The sequence below is a fragment of the Callorhinchus milii genome, unplaced genomic scaffold, assembly GCF_018977255.1.
Source record: "Callorhinchus milii isolate IMCB2004 unplaced genomic scaffold, IMCB_Cmil_1.0 Scaffold13, whole genome shotgun sequence".
NCBI classification, from domain to species: domain Eukaryota; kingdom Metazoa; phylum Chordata; class Chondrichthyes; order Chimaeriformes; family Callorhinchidae; genus Callorhinchus; species Callorhinchus milii.
The window spans coordinates 19,158,585-19,175,817 of NW_024704754.1; the positions used below are offsets into that span (position 1 = coordinate 19,158,585).

The window sequence follows — 17,233 nt, forward strand, 5'->3', positions numbered from 1 at the left end:
TGACCACGCCAGACAGACAAGACATTCTGAAAAAGCTATCTGTAGATTCACGTGTTAATGTGACTAACACACTCCTTTTAGTATTTATTGCAGGAAGGTTCCCCAATGTCTGCTCATCCTTTAGGATTATGATGCACCAAAATAATGAGTGGATAAAAGCAAAACAAAACCGAGGCAGCATCAATACCACACACTAACACACACACCACAATTATAAAAAGATCATGGAGTCTTTATTTGCGAATGATGGCTGGAATAATAGTTACAGCTATTTGTGTCGCTTTGAGCCAGAAAATAACACTGTGGCCAGATCTCGTTCAGAAGAATGAATTATGATGGATACAACATAAAGCATTGGTGTGAGAAGCAGTTGAATTCAAGTAAGTTTCAGCTCAGTTTAATTGTGTTGCAGAGTCCCTGCTAAAAGCACGATAAGCTATACAAATGTAATCTTGTTGTTGTTTTGGGGTTGCTGTGAAGATCAGAAATTCAAGATAAGTTGTTTCCACCAGAAAACCCAAAGCTATTTAAAGCTGACAGCCTGCCTTTCACAACTAACATGTTAACTGCTCCAATAAAGCAGATTGCACAATACAATTCTACCTTCTCTGTAGGCAAACAATCTTGGAACAAGTGAATTTAGAAATGTGATGTACGTTCGACATAGTTTCACACAGGTTTGGATTCTGTGTAGGCACCAGATTTTAGTCACTTTAGTTTGCCATCCCATGTTTACAACAATACATAAATAATTCTTACATTTGATATGAAGCCCTTTATATTGCGAGGACATCTCAAAGCTCTTGACACGATTTTCTGTGTTTACATTCTACTGTAATGAAACACCAGTCATCAGTCTGAGTTTACGTTCAAAAGAGGAAGTAAAAGATACAGAGAATGAAATGCATTAACTTGGTAACCTTAGCAAATGCAAGATTTTACTTTCTTTGTTAAAATCTTTACAATGCACGAAAGACAAAAGTTTTTTTTCTTGTTGCAAGTGACGAGTACCAAAGACTCCCAACACATTTTGGAGTACAAATTACTCGAGGAGCTTGAGGCCACTAACGTACTGCCTGGCAGAAAAACATCAGAGCAGCTGAATTTTATAGTGTGCCATAGCAGCCTGGGCTGATTGCTTCAATGTCACAAAAAAAAATTAAAACCAGATTTGGCCACATGTATTTTTCCACCTTTTAAATTCTACACTGTGAGGTGAAAGCCTCACGTTACAGTAATCAGTGTATACAAAGGTACAGTTAGGCAGAGCTAGTGACGTCAATACAGTCATCAAGTGCTGGGTTAAGACGTACAAAATTCAGAGCAAGAAATACAATTTCTTTAAAACTATAAAATGTAAAAATATATTACAGACAAACAGCTAGATACTTTTGTCAGAAACATTTCTTTTTTATATAAAAATGTAAACATTTATTTACACATAAATTCGACCACTTTGACATGAATAAGCTGTAAAGCACCATTACTGAAGAGCAGTGCATTTGCAAGAACAACTCATAAACCAAGGACAGGGGGAATGGGTGGTTGGGGACAGTAAGGGGCTTGCTCTGACTTTCCAGCTCCCTATGAAAGGTACAAGGTGCTGAGTGCAATTAAAAATATGATCAGTTTTAATCTGGGCTTGTGAAAGGCTAAGCAAAGCCTCCCCATATCTCAGGACATTTCAAACAAGTTTGCTTTAAAAGGTTCACTGTGTGATGGCTACTTGTACCTTTATATATAAATAGTGTGATGCCGGGCTGTCGAGTCTAGGGAAAACATAGTCTTTGAGTGGTAGTGAACTCATACCAATCTCATTCTTTTTCATTTTAAGGCGATTCTTGAACATGTACTTCCTGCCTGCCATGGAGGTACAAAAATTCCTCCCAGCAATGACATGGGACGTCAAAAAAACCTTGCAAAATCGCATTTGTGATCACTTAATAGTTCATTATGGAGGGTAAATATCTATTGAGTAGTTAGTATAAGTAAGTTCAGAGTTTGCTAATCTCAAACCAATCTTAAACCAATCAAAGATCAAGAGCAGAGGATCACTGTTTCAGGGAGTATCACAGGAAACCACCCTGGACACACTAGGATTTTACGGTCCCCCACCCTCGGCCAATCGGTCAGAAATCATCTTTACAAAGATCTACCATCAGTGGTTCAAAACCTAAAGTAAAATAGGAGAGCACAATTTTAGTCAATCATTATAGATAGCGGTATTCACGCTGCCACATTTAGTGCACATTCGTGAAATCACTGAATTTATTTTTTGTCATCTTTTAGTTGGTACCAGATTTTACATTCAGTAACCTGTCCCCTTGGACAGATGTAATGAACTAAAATGATGATGGTGGGATCTGATGGTTGGATCCTTATCTTTGTGTTTAAAACAACACCCTAGGACTACCGGGAACTACTTTAAATAAATGCAAAATACATAGTATGAAACGTGCAGAACAGTGTACCATTTGTCCATCATCAGCCCTGTTGCAATCCCTTTCAACAGCTCAGTAAAGCCCACAGACTGGGAGACGAAAGAAAGTGAAAATGCAGAGTAAAAATTCCTCACCCAAAACTTACGGCACAGAAATCCACAATCAGTGCTCAAGTGTTCTCAAGAATATTGCGCAGGAAGGATTAGGTTAAGATTTCAGGTGGGATTTGAAGCCCCTCTTTCCGATGCTGATTTACGTATTGTCCGTTGGATTTTAATGACAGATTTTCCACATTCCCAGTTAATCTCTTTCCTGGCAAACAATATTTGTGTCTTGAGATCAGAGTGGAAGACAATGTTTGCTCAAGTGGATGGCTTTAGATATGGCCTGGTGCTGATTTCCTATCGATTGGAGGGAAAATGTACAATAGGCCAATTGTATTTAGTTATATTAAATATTGTACATTTTATGTAAAATATTTTCATTCATCGTTTAATCTTTTTAAAAAAAAACTTATGTAACTTGCCCTGAAACTTGTGAGAAAGCTGTCTACAGAACTGTTCCCAACCACAAAGTTATCTGCCGTGCACCACAGGGTTCTTTTTGGTCCCACTTTGTTTTAATATATAAAAAGCCATGGTTACACATTTTCCACCAATTCCACATAAAGTAAGCAAACCACACTCAACGGGGAGATCCTAGAAGTTCAAATCCAAATTGTTTATCCACTCCTCCGTAATCCTGTTTTTCAGCAAAGAATCAATCAGTGGGTCTGCGTCACTAGCTAAGCCTTGTAGCGTGTTGCCTCCTGACTGGCTGCCATAGCTGAAAGACAGTTCCTGGTTGGCGTTTCTTACCTGATACCCCTGACTGCAGTGGGGGTTACCTCTTGTAGGCAGTTGCTGACCTGCAGGAAAAGTTGTCATATCTGCAACAGACTGGGTTAAACCCGGAGCCGGCTGCTGCGTGGGCTGGTTTGTCCTTGTCTGAGGTGCCCCTAATGCAGCAATTATTTGCCCACCAACAGTCGAGCCGATGGATCCCATGGGTCTGGTTGGGTTGAGACCTGCTCGCGGCATTCCCTGGGCAAACTGCTGGGTGGCCATTTTGGGCTGAGCTGTCTGCATGTGGAACGTTGAGGTACTGTTGAAAGCCACTAAATTACTGCTCGCTTGATTCTGGTTGTTCATAGTTTGGAGCCCCTGATGCTGCCAAGTGGGACTCTGACTTGCCATGGAGCCCGGTAGTCTCTGTGGATGGGCCTTGGAGACTGGCTGGCTCACTGGCCCCTTATTGTGCTGCTGTGCAAGGTTTGAATTTGCTAAAAGATTCTGCCCATAGCCTGTAACCATAGCACCTGCGTGTCCAATACTGGGCTGTCTCTGTAATTGATTTGAATGTTGTCCATTTCCAATTGTGCCTTGGACAGGACGTGGAAGCATCTGGCTCAGGTTTGAGCCCATGTTGTATAATCCCTGTTGGACGCTGTGTATGTTTCCATACTGAGGCAGCCCCAGCTCAGGCTGACTAGCCCCAGCACCAGGGACTGAATTCTGGCCTGGGCCCATCTGGCGCAGGTTTGGATTCAGAGAGAACATTCTTGGGCTATTAGCATTTGGTGCCAGAGTTCCAACGGGTGGAAGAGCTTGAGAGGAACCTACAAAATGTGAGCAATAGAATTAATTCCTCCACAGCACAAAGCAGCCAAAATTCATTAACTATTGCGCATTGATTTTCTATATATTCTCTCTTTCCTTGTCTAGAGCAGAGTCACACAATGGGGGTAATATGTAAACACAGGCCTGTTATGTGCCATGTGTAAAACTTATGGGATTTAAAGGTCCCTTAATTATATCATTAAGCAATCAGTTTGTTTAATAGAGGGAAATGCAGCGGGCCCAAGTTTACTGTGTTAATAACAGCCTGAAGAGTTTCCATTTAAACCAAGGGACATTACCCTGAAACTGGTTGAGCTGCTCCACATGGTAGGGGGTTTGTTGCTGGTCCTGGTATTGAGGGGGGGGCCTGGTCAGGTGTCTCTGCAGCTGCTGTTCCTGCTGCTTCCGCTGCTTCTCCTGAAACAAAGAAAACAGAAAGTGGCAGGTCCCATTCTGAACGAGATTGTGGAATATCAATCAACAATTACCAGCCCCTCTCGAGTCTGAACGCCACCCTGCCCCACAGCAAGCCACCCCACCTTTTACAAATGTTCAGCTGCCATCTTGGATTCCTGCTCAGCAGTTGAGGAACAGGAATACTTTGAACTGCTCCACAGGATAGTGTTTGAGATGCACGAGTAAGGCTACTGTCCATAATAGTGAGCTTACGCCCAAACCAGAGAGAGAATATGAGTGTGGTGGGGGGGGGGGGGTGGGTGGAAAAAGATGAAGATTTAAAAACAAGCATTAATTATTCATGAAATTCATTACATTTCCCCTCTTGTTTGTTAAGTTTCTCAGTCCCCATTTGAGTTTCACTTCAGGCCAGGTGGGCGGGCAAGCGAGTGGGGCCCATTACACACCTGCTCAGCCAGTATTTGCTGTCTGTGAAGCTGTAGCTGTAACTGCTGCTGTTCTTGCTGCTTCTGCTGGTCCATCAGCAGCTGGTGCTGCTTCAGTGCAGCTGCGCGCTGGCTGCTGAGATAGGCGACGTTGCCGTGGTTCCCAGGTATGACAACAGGAGGAGGCTGGGCTCCCGGCCCTGGTCCTGGCCCTGGGATGGAGCTTGAGACTCTGGCTACAGTGGCTGCTGTTTGTTCCTACAGGTCACACAATATACACAGAGGGAAACAGTGTGAAGGTTAGATTCTTTCAAGAGTCCATCAGTCAAGCAAGCTCATTACAAGCCATTGATTGCAAGCTAGACAAATAGATTTCAGGAAATCAATAGTACAAGGTATTACTAAAAAAGCAGCACCTTTGTACAGTGATAGTGTAATGAAATTCAGCTTCACTGTTTACATCGCTGCTACACAAACGTCAGATCTAAAAGCCAGCTTCTTACGAAGAAACTTTCTACAATTCTGGCAAAGTGGTCCTGCAGGCTAAATGTAGGTAGAATTTACATGCATCTCGCCTATTTGTAGTAAAGGCCACTGGTACCTGGCTGAGCTGCAGGTGAGGTCTGTAAGGCATGGCAGTCGTGTGAAGGTCCTTGGGTTTCTGCTCATCGCTGATGTGCCGCTGCTGAATGTACGTAAACACGGTACCTTTGTTCTGATGGGCCGACCTTTGGTTGTGATTCATTTCAAAATGAGACAAGCGTTTAGTGTTGGCATAGCTGAAGAGAGCAGCCTGGCTGCTGGTGGAGGTCTGTCCTGAACTGGGAGGCTGGTGGCTTAGCATACCGACATGATTTGGCTGCAGGTAGCTGCTGCCAGCCTTTGGGGAGCTCTTTGGTGGCATACTGGCCATTGGAAGTTTCTGGCTGAAGTCCTGTTGATATAGTGAGGGGCTGCTGGGCTGCTCACGGCTGTAGGCACTAGCAATGGGGCTTTGGGCAGGTGCCGCTGACCAGTTTGGCACCTGGTTTGGCTGCGTCTGTTGCACTTGTTGCTTCTGCATCAGCTGAACTCTCTGCTGCTTGGCAGCCATCTGCTGAAGCTGCTGTGCGTGATTCAGCTCCATTGCTCTAGCAGCATTCCCAGGCAACAATACACTGGATACGGGCCTGGCAGCTACCAGAGGCAGGCCTGGCACTTGTGGCATAGTCTGGGAGACACCAGTCACTACAGGAGCAGCACTGACAGAAGCCATGGGGCAACTGGAAAATGTAGGTCCAGATGACGTTGGCCTCGTCTGTGGAGATCCCATCTGCTCGTGTTCATAGGAAGGCTGACAAAGCTCAATCTTTACGCTGATGTTGTCTGGAAGAGAAGGATGGTCGGAGGATACTGTGGGCTCAGAATCCTTTTTCTCTTCGAAGTCCTCATTGAAAAGATCCTGGATATCTTGGTCAGGCACAGACCTGTTCAGCTCATCAAACAACTCCTGCCATTCCTGCTCATTCAGGTTAATATCAGGGAACATGTTGTTCTGGCTCAGAGAGCTGCCTGTTGGATTCATGCACCCTAAATCACACAAAGGCTCCTGTTTAAAGTCTTTGAGCAGAGGGATTGTGTGACTACCGTCGCTTTTCCCATTCAGCTGGACACTGCTGTCAGGATTGCTGTCTTTTTTCAAACCGCCCAATGATCCCATGGGATGGTTCCCGCTGACAAGCATGTCGTCTCCAATGGCTGGCTTAACGTCCAGCTGATGGAGAGGAGAGACTGCTGGCACACCATTGGAGGATCCATTCACTGGAACCAACCCTACTCCATCTTTCCCATTCAGTCTGATCTTCTTCGTGCCAGGATAGCTCCCATCTCCAAACCCATTCTGCTGATCGCCATTCAAAGGAGAAGCATCAGCTCTCAATTTCCTTTTCACTGATTCCTGCAACTAAACAGAGGCAAAGTGAAAACAGTGAGTTCAACAATCATTTAGTTCAAATTCTTGAAAAAAAATTAAAAACCTAAACAGGTTGTTCTTTGAAACACACATCAGAGCTTCATGCTGTTGTAAGTACATCATTTTAGCCCTATGTTTTTCATATATATTATATATATACACACACACACACATAAAACTGAGCAATAATTCTACCCAATTATGTAGGCTGAGATTCCTACTAAACGGTTAAGTGTGTTAGATTTCAATAGTCACTCCCCCCAAATGTATGTATGTCTCACAAAGAGACATGAGGTGAATAACCAACTTCATTTGGGGAATGTTGGAAAAATTCCCTTCTCTTTTCAAATCGTTCCGGCAGATCTTCAATGTGCATCTGAACAGGTAGATAGAACCTCATTTTCACACCTCACCTGACCATACAGCACACCTCAAGCACCAAACTCAATTAAACTGCTTGATGCTATAAGGGGAAGAAATTAGGATGGGTATTACGGATCCAAATAGGTATTTTTCATCTGCACCTCTTGGTTTGTTTAAAACTATAATAAACAAAGAATAAATGTTTATCAGTCTTGTGCAGGACAGAATGAAAGTGGCCTACATGGGCACACAATGGCAAACAGCAGCAATCCCCTGCAAATGCAAGTCGTAAACAAGATACTGAACTGCCACCCACTGGTTAGAAGACACCTCATGAAGGAGTTTTGTAACAACTTAATTTCCTCTTAGAACGGTGATGCAGTAAAGTAAGGAAACAGCAAACAATACATCTAAAAATTTGGAAGAACTTTTTGGAACAGTCACAACTCATTCTGATCACGACTTGGGTTTTCCATCCCAATACCCAAGAGATTGTAACCACACAATAAGACCTAAACTGTTGGCACAGTGGGTGGCTACAAGTGACACATTGTTCATTTGAAACTAAAACCCACACAAAGGCAAAGTAAAATGTTTTCATCAATAGCAGAAACGAAACACCAGATGGCAATACAGACTGAAGTCACTTCACCTCTCCAGCAAAGATACACTGCGTGTCGTACGATCATAAAGATATTCAGATCTACATTTCAGGAAGTTATTGAGAGCCCAGGCCCTTCAATCACTTGGTAATCTGCCGAAGCTGTCACTGCGCTCTACATCATGGATTTCCAGCTCATTGTGCCCTTCCTGGGACTGGTTCTAGCAACAGAAACAACAACTTGCACACATATATATATATATATAGCACCCTTCAAGCAGGGTGGGGTCCCAGAGCACTTTGGCTCTCTCAGATTATCATCTGTAAAAAGAAAAGCCTCCCAATTTCTTCCCTAAATATGGCATTCGCCAGCCTGGGTTAGAGGCACACCCTCTTATCCCGCTGACATGTCACATCTGAAAGGCTTGTTCCGGCTCTACTTTCTCAACCCTATTTGGCATCCAATTTATTTGTTACAAGCCTCCTCTGAACCATCGATTTCAATTTGGAAGAGCCACATCTTATCTGTTTCATTCCCACTAAAATTCGCGGCTGCTTCTCACTGCTCTCTTTGGCGCAGCCTCCAGTCTGAACATTCCAGCACTCACTGTCATCTTTCCTCTTCTCAGTGGGTGACTCGCGTTGGCTCTCGGTGGCTGTGACTGCGCTGTTGGTGGATGTGGAGCAGGAATGAATCACGGAGCAGCTGAGGACATGAATAGAATTGTGACTGTACAGGGTTACATGGTTTACATTTTTCATATCAATTTGTGGGCCACAAAGAATGGTAGAATGGAATAGGTTTCACACCCCAACACTGAATTAATAATTCAGGATGTCAAGTAACAGTTGACATTCTTGAACAATGCCTGAAGCAAGGAATGAAACCTGGCGTTCCTCTGCTGGGCCGTGAGCAACTCTTGGTTTCTGCCTGTTAATGAGAGTGGGAGGGTGCCTGAACAGGTTCTGACGCTGGCTTACAATAAATAATCCTTGCACTTAATACAGCGCCTACATTGTCAAGACGCTTCACAGGGAACTGCTGTTGTGCAGTGATTGGGTTTATTATGTGGCAGCCATTTTGCACACAAGCATAAAGTGAATGACCTATCCGGAGGACCTTTGGTTAGCAAACTTTTCCCAACAGTGCCATGAGATCTTTAACATTCTCCTGAATAGGAGGACTTTAGTTTAACGTCTCATTCAAAGCATGGCGCTTCTGATAATGTAGTGCTTCCCCAGCACTGCAATCTCAGTCTATGTCGTGACAACTTTCTGACCAAGAAGCAGAAGCGCTGCCAATTGAGCCCGGCTGACAGGAGCCATACTGTGATCATGCTAAGAAAGTTCCTCATGCAACCTTTTTTTTTACACACACAAGTAACTAATGTGGCAAGGTCTCAACCAGCAACTTTTGGATTTTGAGTAACTTTGCTGCTTGTTGAAAAATCGGTCCCGTTTGCCTCTCCTCAGGTCGACGTTAAACATCCCATGACACTAATTGAAGAGAGAAGGGACTTTCTGATGCCTTGGCCAACCATCCTCCAGCTAAATTGGTCATTTGCTTCATGGTTGTTTGTATGAATTTGCTGTCCACAAAATAGCTATGAATGCCTACAAAACTGTTAGCACCTGTGCACTCCTGTGAAATAGTTTTAAATGTTTCAGCGTTGTAAGCACTGTTAAATATAAATTATTATTCAAAGGTAGGAATAAATCGAAAGAAAACATCTGAAAGTGACTTCACCGTGACATTGAGCAATCTGCTCACTCCCTCAATTGCGCTAGAGCATAAAAGAGTTACACATTCGTCTTTCCGGGGTAAATACTCTCAACAAGAACTTAACAAAATGCTTCTGAAACAAAGCAGGATGTCAAGGCATATTACAAATAAATGTATGGTTAGACAGAAAACCAACAGCAGGAAGGAGGGAGCCTTGTAGGTCGAGGATGAATTACATTGAAGGAACATCCGTGGTCGATAATCAAACATTCCCCGAGGCCTCCACGTATAAAAGAAAATTTGAAAATTGTGCAGAAAAAAAAGAGGTGGGAATTGTTAAGGGTTGATCTCGATGGAGCACTGCCTTGCCAAAGCTTCTGTGCTCAGAATTTGTCAAATCAGTAGTCAAATAATGATCATTGTACTTGATACAGTGCCTTTCATGTCAAGAGGGCACAGTAACTGTATTTTGTAAGCGAATGTGGCAGCCACTTTGCACAGGCAATACTGTGGTCAGTAATGCTTTTATAAGCAGGAACTCTGTCATCTAAGCAGAAAGTGGGCAGCAAACACCACTGCACGTCAGCTCACACTGTGGGTAGCTCACAAAATGAATTCAGCTCTGCACTTCCCCAGCCGTCTGCCCTCTGACTCGTCAACAACATCGTGAATTAAGTTGCAAAGTCCATTCATCATGTCACGTTTCAGAGATAGATTTTCCTCAAATTTTGTTACCAAACGGAACAAACTGCCTCGATTGGCAAACATCCCTGGTTCTATCCATAAAGAGTGATACTTCCTTTGAGGGAAGAAGTGTGCAACACGGATAAAACCTAACTGGTTTGAGGCTAAAGAAACTGTCTGGAATGTTAGACGTGAATTTCAGATCGAGTCTCCTTTACTTGCTTGTAGACTAAATAAGATTTGAGTGAGTCTCACTATGCCCAAAAAGTAAAATAAGTGCAAGCATAGCAATAATGAAAAATATCTGAACCTCACTACAGTGATGTTCTTTGGCAGACTCTCACCAATTTGACCCCTGAAAGTAAAGCTGCCAACTGCTAGAAGCTCATATCCATTAGGAGACAAAAGACAAGGCTGGACAAATGCATTATTTTCCACATGTATGGATGGAAAACCATTCAAGCCAAATGGTCCAGGGTAAAAGACATACCAAAGTTGTCTAAAACAGTTCACGAAAGCAGTGAAGGGCAGATCCTGCGTCGCCTCTCAATGGCATCTTTCTCAGCACCATTGCCTCTGTAAACTGGGGGATTGCTGAACTTGGTCTGTAATCTTCCAGGGATGGTCCAAGGACAGAAAGAAGCAACTCAGCAACATCTGTGCACATATACACCAATCAGTTCCCTCACACGTTCATATCGGTTCAGTTGTCTCTATGTTGCCTTCAGTGCTTTAGATTCTCCCCACAGAGTAACCGGGGCGGGATCCCAGCACCAATAGCCCCGGGTACTTCACAGTTCGTTCTCTTTGAACTGGCTCCGATGTTCTGGCCACCTTTGGATTTAGACCAGTTTTGTTTTGAGTCTGTATTCTCATTTGTTTCATGTTTTCAGTGTTACTTGGGCTGGCTAGTTTCTCCTCGAAAAGGGAAGCTTCAAACTACAGCTCTCAGAAAAGAAGTTATTTAAAGTTAAGCAGAGAACATCAAACCAGCAATGGTTCAGCCTATAAGTACATGGCCCATTGCATAACTGAGCTATATGCACTGGGAATGATCCAGGTGCAAAATATTATACATCCGTAAGCAATTATGAACACAACATAAACAGACAAGTTGTGAAGAAAGCCAAGAAGCCTTGAGATATGGAGTTCATTTTTTCCACAACTAATTAGCTATCTTTGCAGTATAAGACAATCGCTGAAACTCTTACCACAGAGAGAGAGTCAACAATTATTTCAATGGCAAATTACCAGAGATAAAAAAATTCCTATAATTAAAACACTTCAGGGAAACAATACAAGTATTCAAAATGACTGAATAACATGAACCAAGTTCCTACTATAAAATGAAATGTACAAACAAAGTCGAACATTTGAAACCATGAAGAGATAATGAATTCCAGCGGAAGTTTTTCCAAAGTAACCTTGCAGTGAGTACAATAAACTGTAGATTGTCCCCCCAAAACATTGGACAATTTTTTGATGAAAGGAAAAGATTAAATGAAAGCCAATAACATTCACCGTGAATTATAAAGGAAGGAGCTTCATGTGCTGGACTTTCTCAATCTTCTTACATTTCTTTTACTCTGGCATTGCATGAGGCCCGTGTACACATCCCACTGACATTCCATCACCACCATACACACAGCTAACGGGAAGAATTTCTGCCCGAGAGATCGAAAACATGGGGTGTTCTATTCCAAGTTTCACAAATAGTCCAGAGTAACCCAGAAACTGAAGCTAAGGTGTACTTTCACTCAGTACAAGATTTGCAAACTCGAGGATATAAGAAAACAAGTAAACTTCCATTGACAATTTAAAGGCCACTGATCAAATAATAACATTACAGACACACACACGCACAAATAATTCAGTCTTTTTTCAGGTTAACCTTGTACTGGGTTCAATTCCAGCAGGGCGAAACCTTGGGCAAGTTTCCTTACTCCACACGCTAATAATAATCCCTCCAAAACAATAATAAATTGGTCATTTTCAATCCACGACTGTTTGTGGGACACTGCTGTGCGCAATTGGCTGCCGCGTTCGCCCACAAGTATACGGTCAATTCACTTTGCAGTATATTCTGTGAAGCGCTTTGAGATGTCTAGAAGACATGAAAAGCGCTGTATCAAATGCAAGGATTATTATTATTACTACATAAGAGCTCTCACAGGCCATCTCTTCGGTTCTAATTAAGCATCATGCCTAAATGCTAACCTAACTTTCCTTTAGATGGTGTGACTGTCTGCACATTAATAGCGTTTCACAAAGAATCTACTGTAACTTTGTCACTAAGCGACATCAGGATGTCAAAAACAGTATTTATGGATTTGAATTGATGATGTTTTAAATTACAAAAGTAGGAAGCAAAATACCTTGGCTTTGGGTGGTTCAAGATAAAAATGAAAAACCCAAATTATTGGCTCTGAATAAAAATAGTTCCATTATTTAATCCATTTCCTAATAGTACAGCTAATCTCAATGTTCACCACACCATCTGGGGAGACATTGTAATAGGTGCTGGGAGTGTGTGTGTGAGGGGGGGCGGTGGGGGGAAGAGGAAGAAGTCAGGAATGTGCAGCTGCAGCTCGGTCTGGCCACCTGCAAAGTGGTTAAACTTCAATCCTATTACACATGTCGTTTCCCAGTCTTTTGTGAAATCTTTAAAAAGCGTCGTTAGGTTTTAGGAAATTAATTACTTGATTTCATCTTCAGGAAATGCACAAAAATATTTTTTTATCAGAAGAATTTATTCTTCTGAGAAGTGACAGGTGGAGTCTAAAAGATAAAACTTACCATTAACCTATCCAATTGTCCTTCCTTAAACTCCACTTACTTTCTGCAGCCAAGAAAGTTTGGAGGCAAACTACCGTGGAAGTTTGCCAGTGTCACCATGTAAACGTACAGTAAGTACAAGAATGGGGAGGAGGGTGGATTACACATAGGTAAGGCAAAAACTCTTACTCTTCACTTTTTAAAAAAAAATAAGATACTTGGGAAATTAGGAGGAGGGCAAGGGGTATGGAGAAAAGGCAGAACATCTGGATTAAAAGATCTGACATGATCCAATAACTGGCAAACAGAAAAGCCTCCTCTTGCTCCCCACACTGATTTAGTCTCGTTTAGCTTATCCAATGAAGCACAGGGATATTTTGAAAAGACCAGGAAAGAGAATAACGATACCTCCATGTCAGCCAACCAGCTGTACAGTAATACCTCCTCTATTGTAACACTAACATGCTTCATCTCCAAAGCATCTTCACTGCATTGGTATGATATTGTATGGATCCCCCTCTCATCATCCTTGCTCGCTGCAATTATTGTAAACACAAACATTAACTACAATTCTATGCACCGAAGTGACAAGAGGTTAGTTTGGCTCAGAATGCAGCTGCTGATCACAGAATGAAGTGTACTCTGAAGGAATTGATCTACAATTAGTCTTGTTTGCTTTTAAATCATGGTGCAAGACCTGTAATACACTCCACAGGAAATGGCTTCTCACATCTCCAAAAAATTAAGAGGAGTAGTGAGTCTTGCATTTCATATAACACCCTATCATGTGATCGAGACGTCTCAAACCACTTCACAGGATTTTACTGAAGTGACTTTGTATTTGTAGGCAAACAGCCCGGCCTATTTGCACACAGCGATGTCCCACAAACAGCCATGAAATGAATGATCAATTTTATCTGGGGTTGAAGGCCCTTTCCTCAGGGGATAAGACGGTACAGTCAACTCCAGAACTAGGTCCTGTACAGCCTGGACCAATGGAATGAGTCTTCCCTGTCTGTCACCTGTAAAGGTGAAATAAGCTGCTCCCAGTACAGCTGCTGATGGCAAGAATACACAACACTGAATTTGGCACAAATGGGACGACGAGGTTGGCAGCTTAGCGAAATGCAAGTCATCAGAGTAGTGTTAGGTTAGCAAATCTATATATTAAATACGTATAAAGAAATGGATTTGGCTGTTAAAATCAAGTTCTGAGAGAACCCATGTGTCACTGCATCTTTAAGAGTGATTTGAAATTTAAGATAAATTAAAATCTACTTAAGACTGTAATGAAGATTTCACTAAGTTGAACCAACGAATCCTGAACTTGAGCTGATGAAACTAATGGAACACCATTCCAATATTTAAAAATCTGAATGGTTAGTAGAGCCAGAACAAAGTTCTTAAAAGATTTAATAATTCCTGTAGTAGTTACTTTAAAAAAGAAAAAAATATGCGTGGGTTTCAAGGCGATCAACACACTAAAAGATAAATATTTTGGTGCAAGATCCTGCAAAGGCACCATTGTCTGTGTAAAATGCCAAATCCCGGTATTTTTTAATTCAACAATTGATTAATTATGTCCAAACCATCAATATATTGGCTTACTTCAGTGATTCAGACAGTCAAGGATACTAGAACAGTAACACACTACAATTAACTTGGATTAAATTGACCTTCAATCACTTCACCTCTCCATTTAAATGGATCTGTTTTTACATCTCAATTAGATGACCCTTCTTTTTTCCCAGAGAACCAAGTCACTGCCTCCCAGGAACAAATAAGCTGCTCAATAGAAATCACAGCTGGACGGGGGGAGGATTCATTCAGACAACTTCTTATCATTCAGTAACCCAATGAAGTACCTCCAATTATAAATTATGTAGAAACCTTACAATATTAACACATCTGACTCAAGGGCACCTCAGGGTGTGGGTGGGGGGAATGTGTGTGGGTGGGGGTGTGGGATGTGTGGGGGTGGGTGGGGGTGTGTGGGGTTGTGGGTGGGGTTGTGGGATGTGGGTGGGGTGTGTGGGGTGGGGGTTTGGGATGTGTGTGGGTGGGGGGAATGTACGTGGGTGTGGGTGGGGTGTGTGGGTGGGGATGTGGGATGTGTGTGGGTGGGGGTGTGGGTGGGGATGTGGGATGTGTGTGGGTGGGGGGGGTGGGTGGGGGTGTGGGATGTGTGTGGGTGGGTGGGGATGTGGGTGGGTGGGGGGGTGGGGTGGAAATAGTTAATCACAAGGCAACACAGTGGATCAATGATGTGTCTCCATCACCACCAACACCGACAACATACACCGTAAAACTTGAAGCTCTTTCCAAAATAAGTCGGTACAAAGTAAACCCGACCTCCTCCCCCCTATATATATATATATAATGGCTCTCGGGGGAGGGGGGGGGTCAGGAAGAGACCGCCTGTTACTGTAAAACAAAAGACCCCAAACCCCCATCTTTACTGTAAAACATAGTCACCCGAGTGGGTAATAACAGAGCTGAGGGGGGGGCGGCGACCCGTTTCGCTTTGTGTGTGCGGGGGGTGGTGGGGGGGATGGGGGGTGCGGTGGGGGGGGGGTGGGGGGTGCGGTGGGGGGGGTTACGGGGTGCGGTGGGGGGGGTTACGGGGTGCGGTGGGGGGGTTACGGGGTGCGGTGGGGGGGGGGGGTGCGGTGGGGGTTATGAACGGCGTTAAACAAACCCTATTTTTTTACACATGTAAAAAAAATTAATGAATTGAAAACCGGTAGATTTTTTTGGGGGAAAAGGGGATCCCTCGGATTTCGCCGTTGGGGCACAAACCCCCACCGTGAGGTGAGAGGTGTTCCGGGAGTGACAGAGAGTCGGAGCGGCTCTCGGGGGGGGACGGGAGACGCGATTCCTGGAGGAACAAAGGGAGAGAAGTTTTCACACGGACTCAGCGCTGAGGTAAACACAGTGAGTGCGTGAAGTTTGGGGAAACTTTTTGTCAGTGGATTGGATCGGTGATTCCCCGCACTGCAAACCCGGCGGCGGCGGCGGCGGCGGCGGTGGGGAGTCAACCCCCGTCCCATCCCCAGCGACGAGCTCGGATTCTTACCGCCAGCAAAGTGCTTGTCCGGCTCGGATCCGCGCCGCCCGCGCCGCCCGCCGGTTTGGGGGAGTCCGACTTGTTGGCGGCGGCGGCGGCGGTGTGGTTCCTGAAGCCGGTGCCGCCGGTGACCGGGGCCGGACCGGGCTGCGAGTCGGCCTGGGCGGGTGGAGCCGGCGGGCCGGGCGGTGGCGGCGGGGCGGGCGGGGCGGGCGGCCGGTGCTTGCCGGCCCGCTTGGTCTTGCTCTGAAGGCAGCGCTGGTGGAGGGTGAAGGTGCGCTGCCGCTCCAGCTCCAGGCACTCGGCCGAGGCCAACTGGTAGCGGGACTCGCTGCCGCTGTGGTGGCGGCGGCACAGCTCGATGCGCTTCCGCAGCCGCTCCACCACCGCGCTCCGCCTGGGCAGCACGAAGTCAGCCATGGTGCGGGCCGCCGGGAGAGGTGGCGGCGGCGGCTCATACACGGCGACCGGGGAACCGCGGAGAACGATTAGGAAGAAAACTCCGCGGTCGGACTTTTCTCCATTTTAACCTCACACCGTAACCGACCGACAACCGCCCCCGCGCGCGCCCCCCCTCCTCTCCCCCCCACTCACGGACGGCTCCGAACCAATCGAGCGGGAGGGGAGGCGGGGCTTTCCACTGATTGACGGTAATTCTAACCAATCGCGGGACGGATCCGCGGGGGGAGGCAGGCGGCTGCGTCGATTGACGGCGCCGCCGACCAATAGCGTAACCGAAAGGGTGTGGCGGAGGCGGGGCGCAGTTTTGATGGAAGGCGCTATCGACCAACGATGGCTCGCGATGGTGGGGGGGGGCGGCGGCCGCGCGACGCTGACTTGATTGACGGCTCTTGGAGCCAAAGGCAGCGCGGGCTGAGCAGGAGGCGGAGTCGAACGAAGTCCTGGGGAGGGGGCGGGAGGGGCGGGAACGTCACCTTTTGATGAACAGCGGCTTCCACCCAATGGCGTTGAAAAGCATTCCGGCCGATGGGCGGGGCCTGTGCGCGCGAGCGGCAGCCGGTGGGGCCGGAGGCGGAGCGCATGCGCGGATTCCTCGGGGCTCGCGCTCCCCCTTCGTCCCGTCGCACACTTCCCCTCTCAGCGCGACTCCCCTCCTCCTCCTCCTCC

General features: G+C 45.2%; 1 protein-coding gene across 1 annotated transcript; it reads right to left on the minus strand.

The window, feature by feature from the left end:
• Window positions 1–211: 211 nt before the first annotated feature.
• maml1 (mastermind-like transcriptional coactivator 1) lies at window positions 212–16,525 on the minus strand. The gene is made up of 5 exons (XM_042339916.1): window positions 16,115–16,525; window positions 5,543–6,883; window positions 4,963–5,199; window positions 4,399–4,516; window positions 212–4,098 (listed from the first exon to the last, which is right to left on the minus strand). The coding sequence occupies exons 1-5, from the start codon at window positions 16,523–16,525 to the stop codon at window positions 3,140–3,142; spliced, it is 3,066 nt and encodes a 1,021-aa protein (XP_042195850.1). The 3' UTR covers window positions 212–3,139.
• Between the last annotated feature and the right edge of the window lie 708 nt (window positions 16,526–17,233).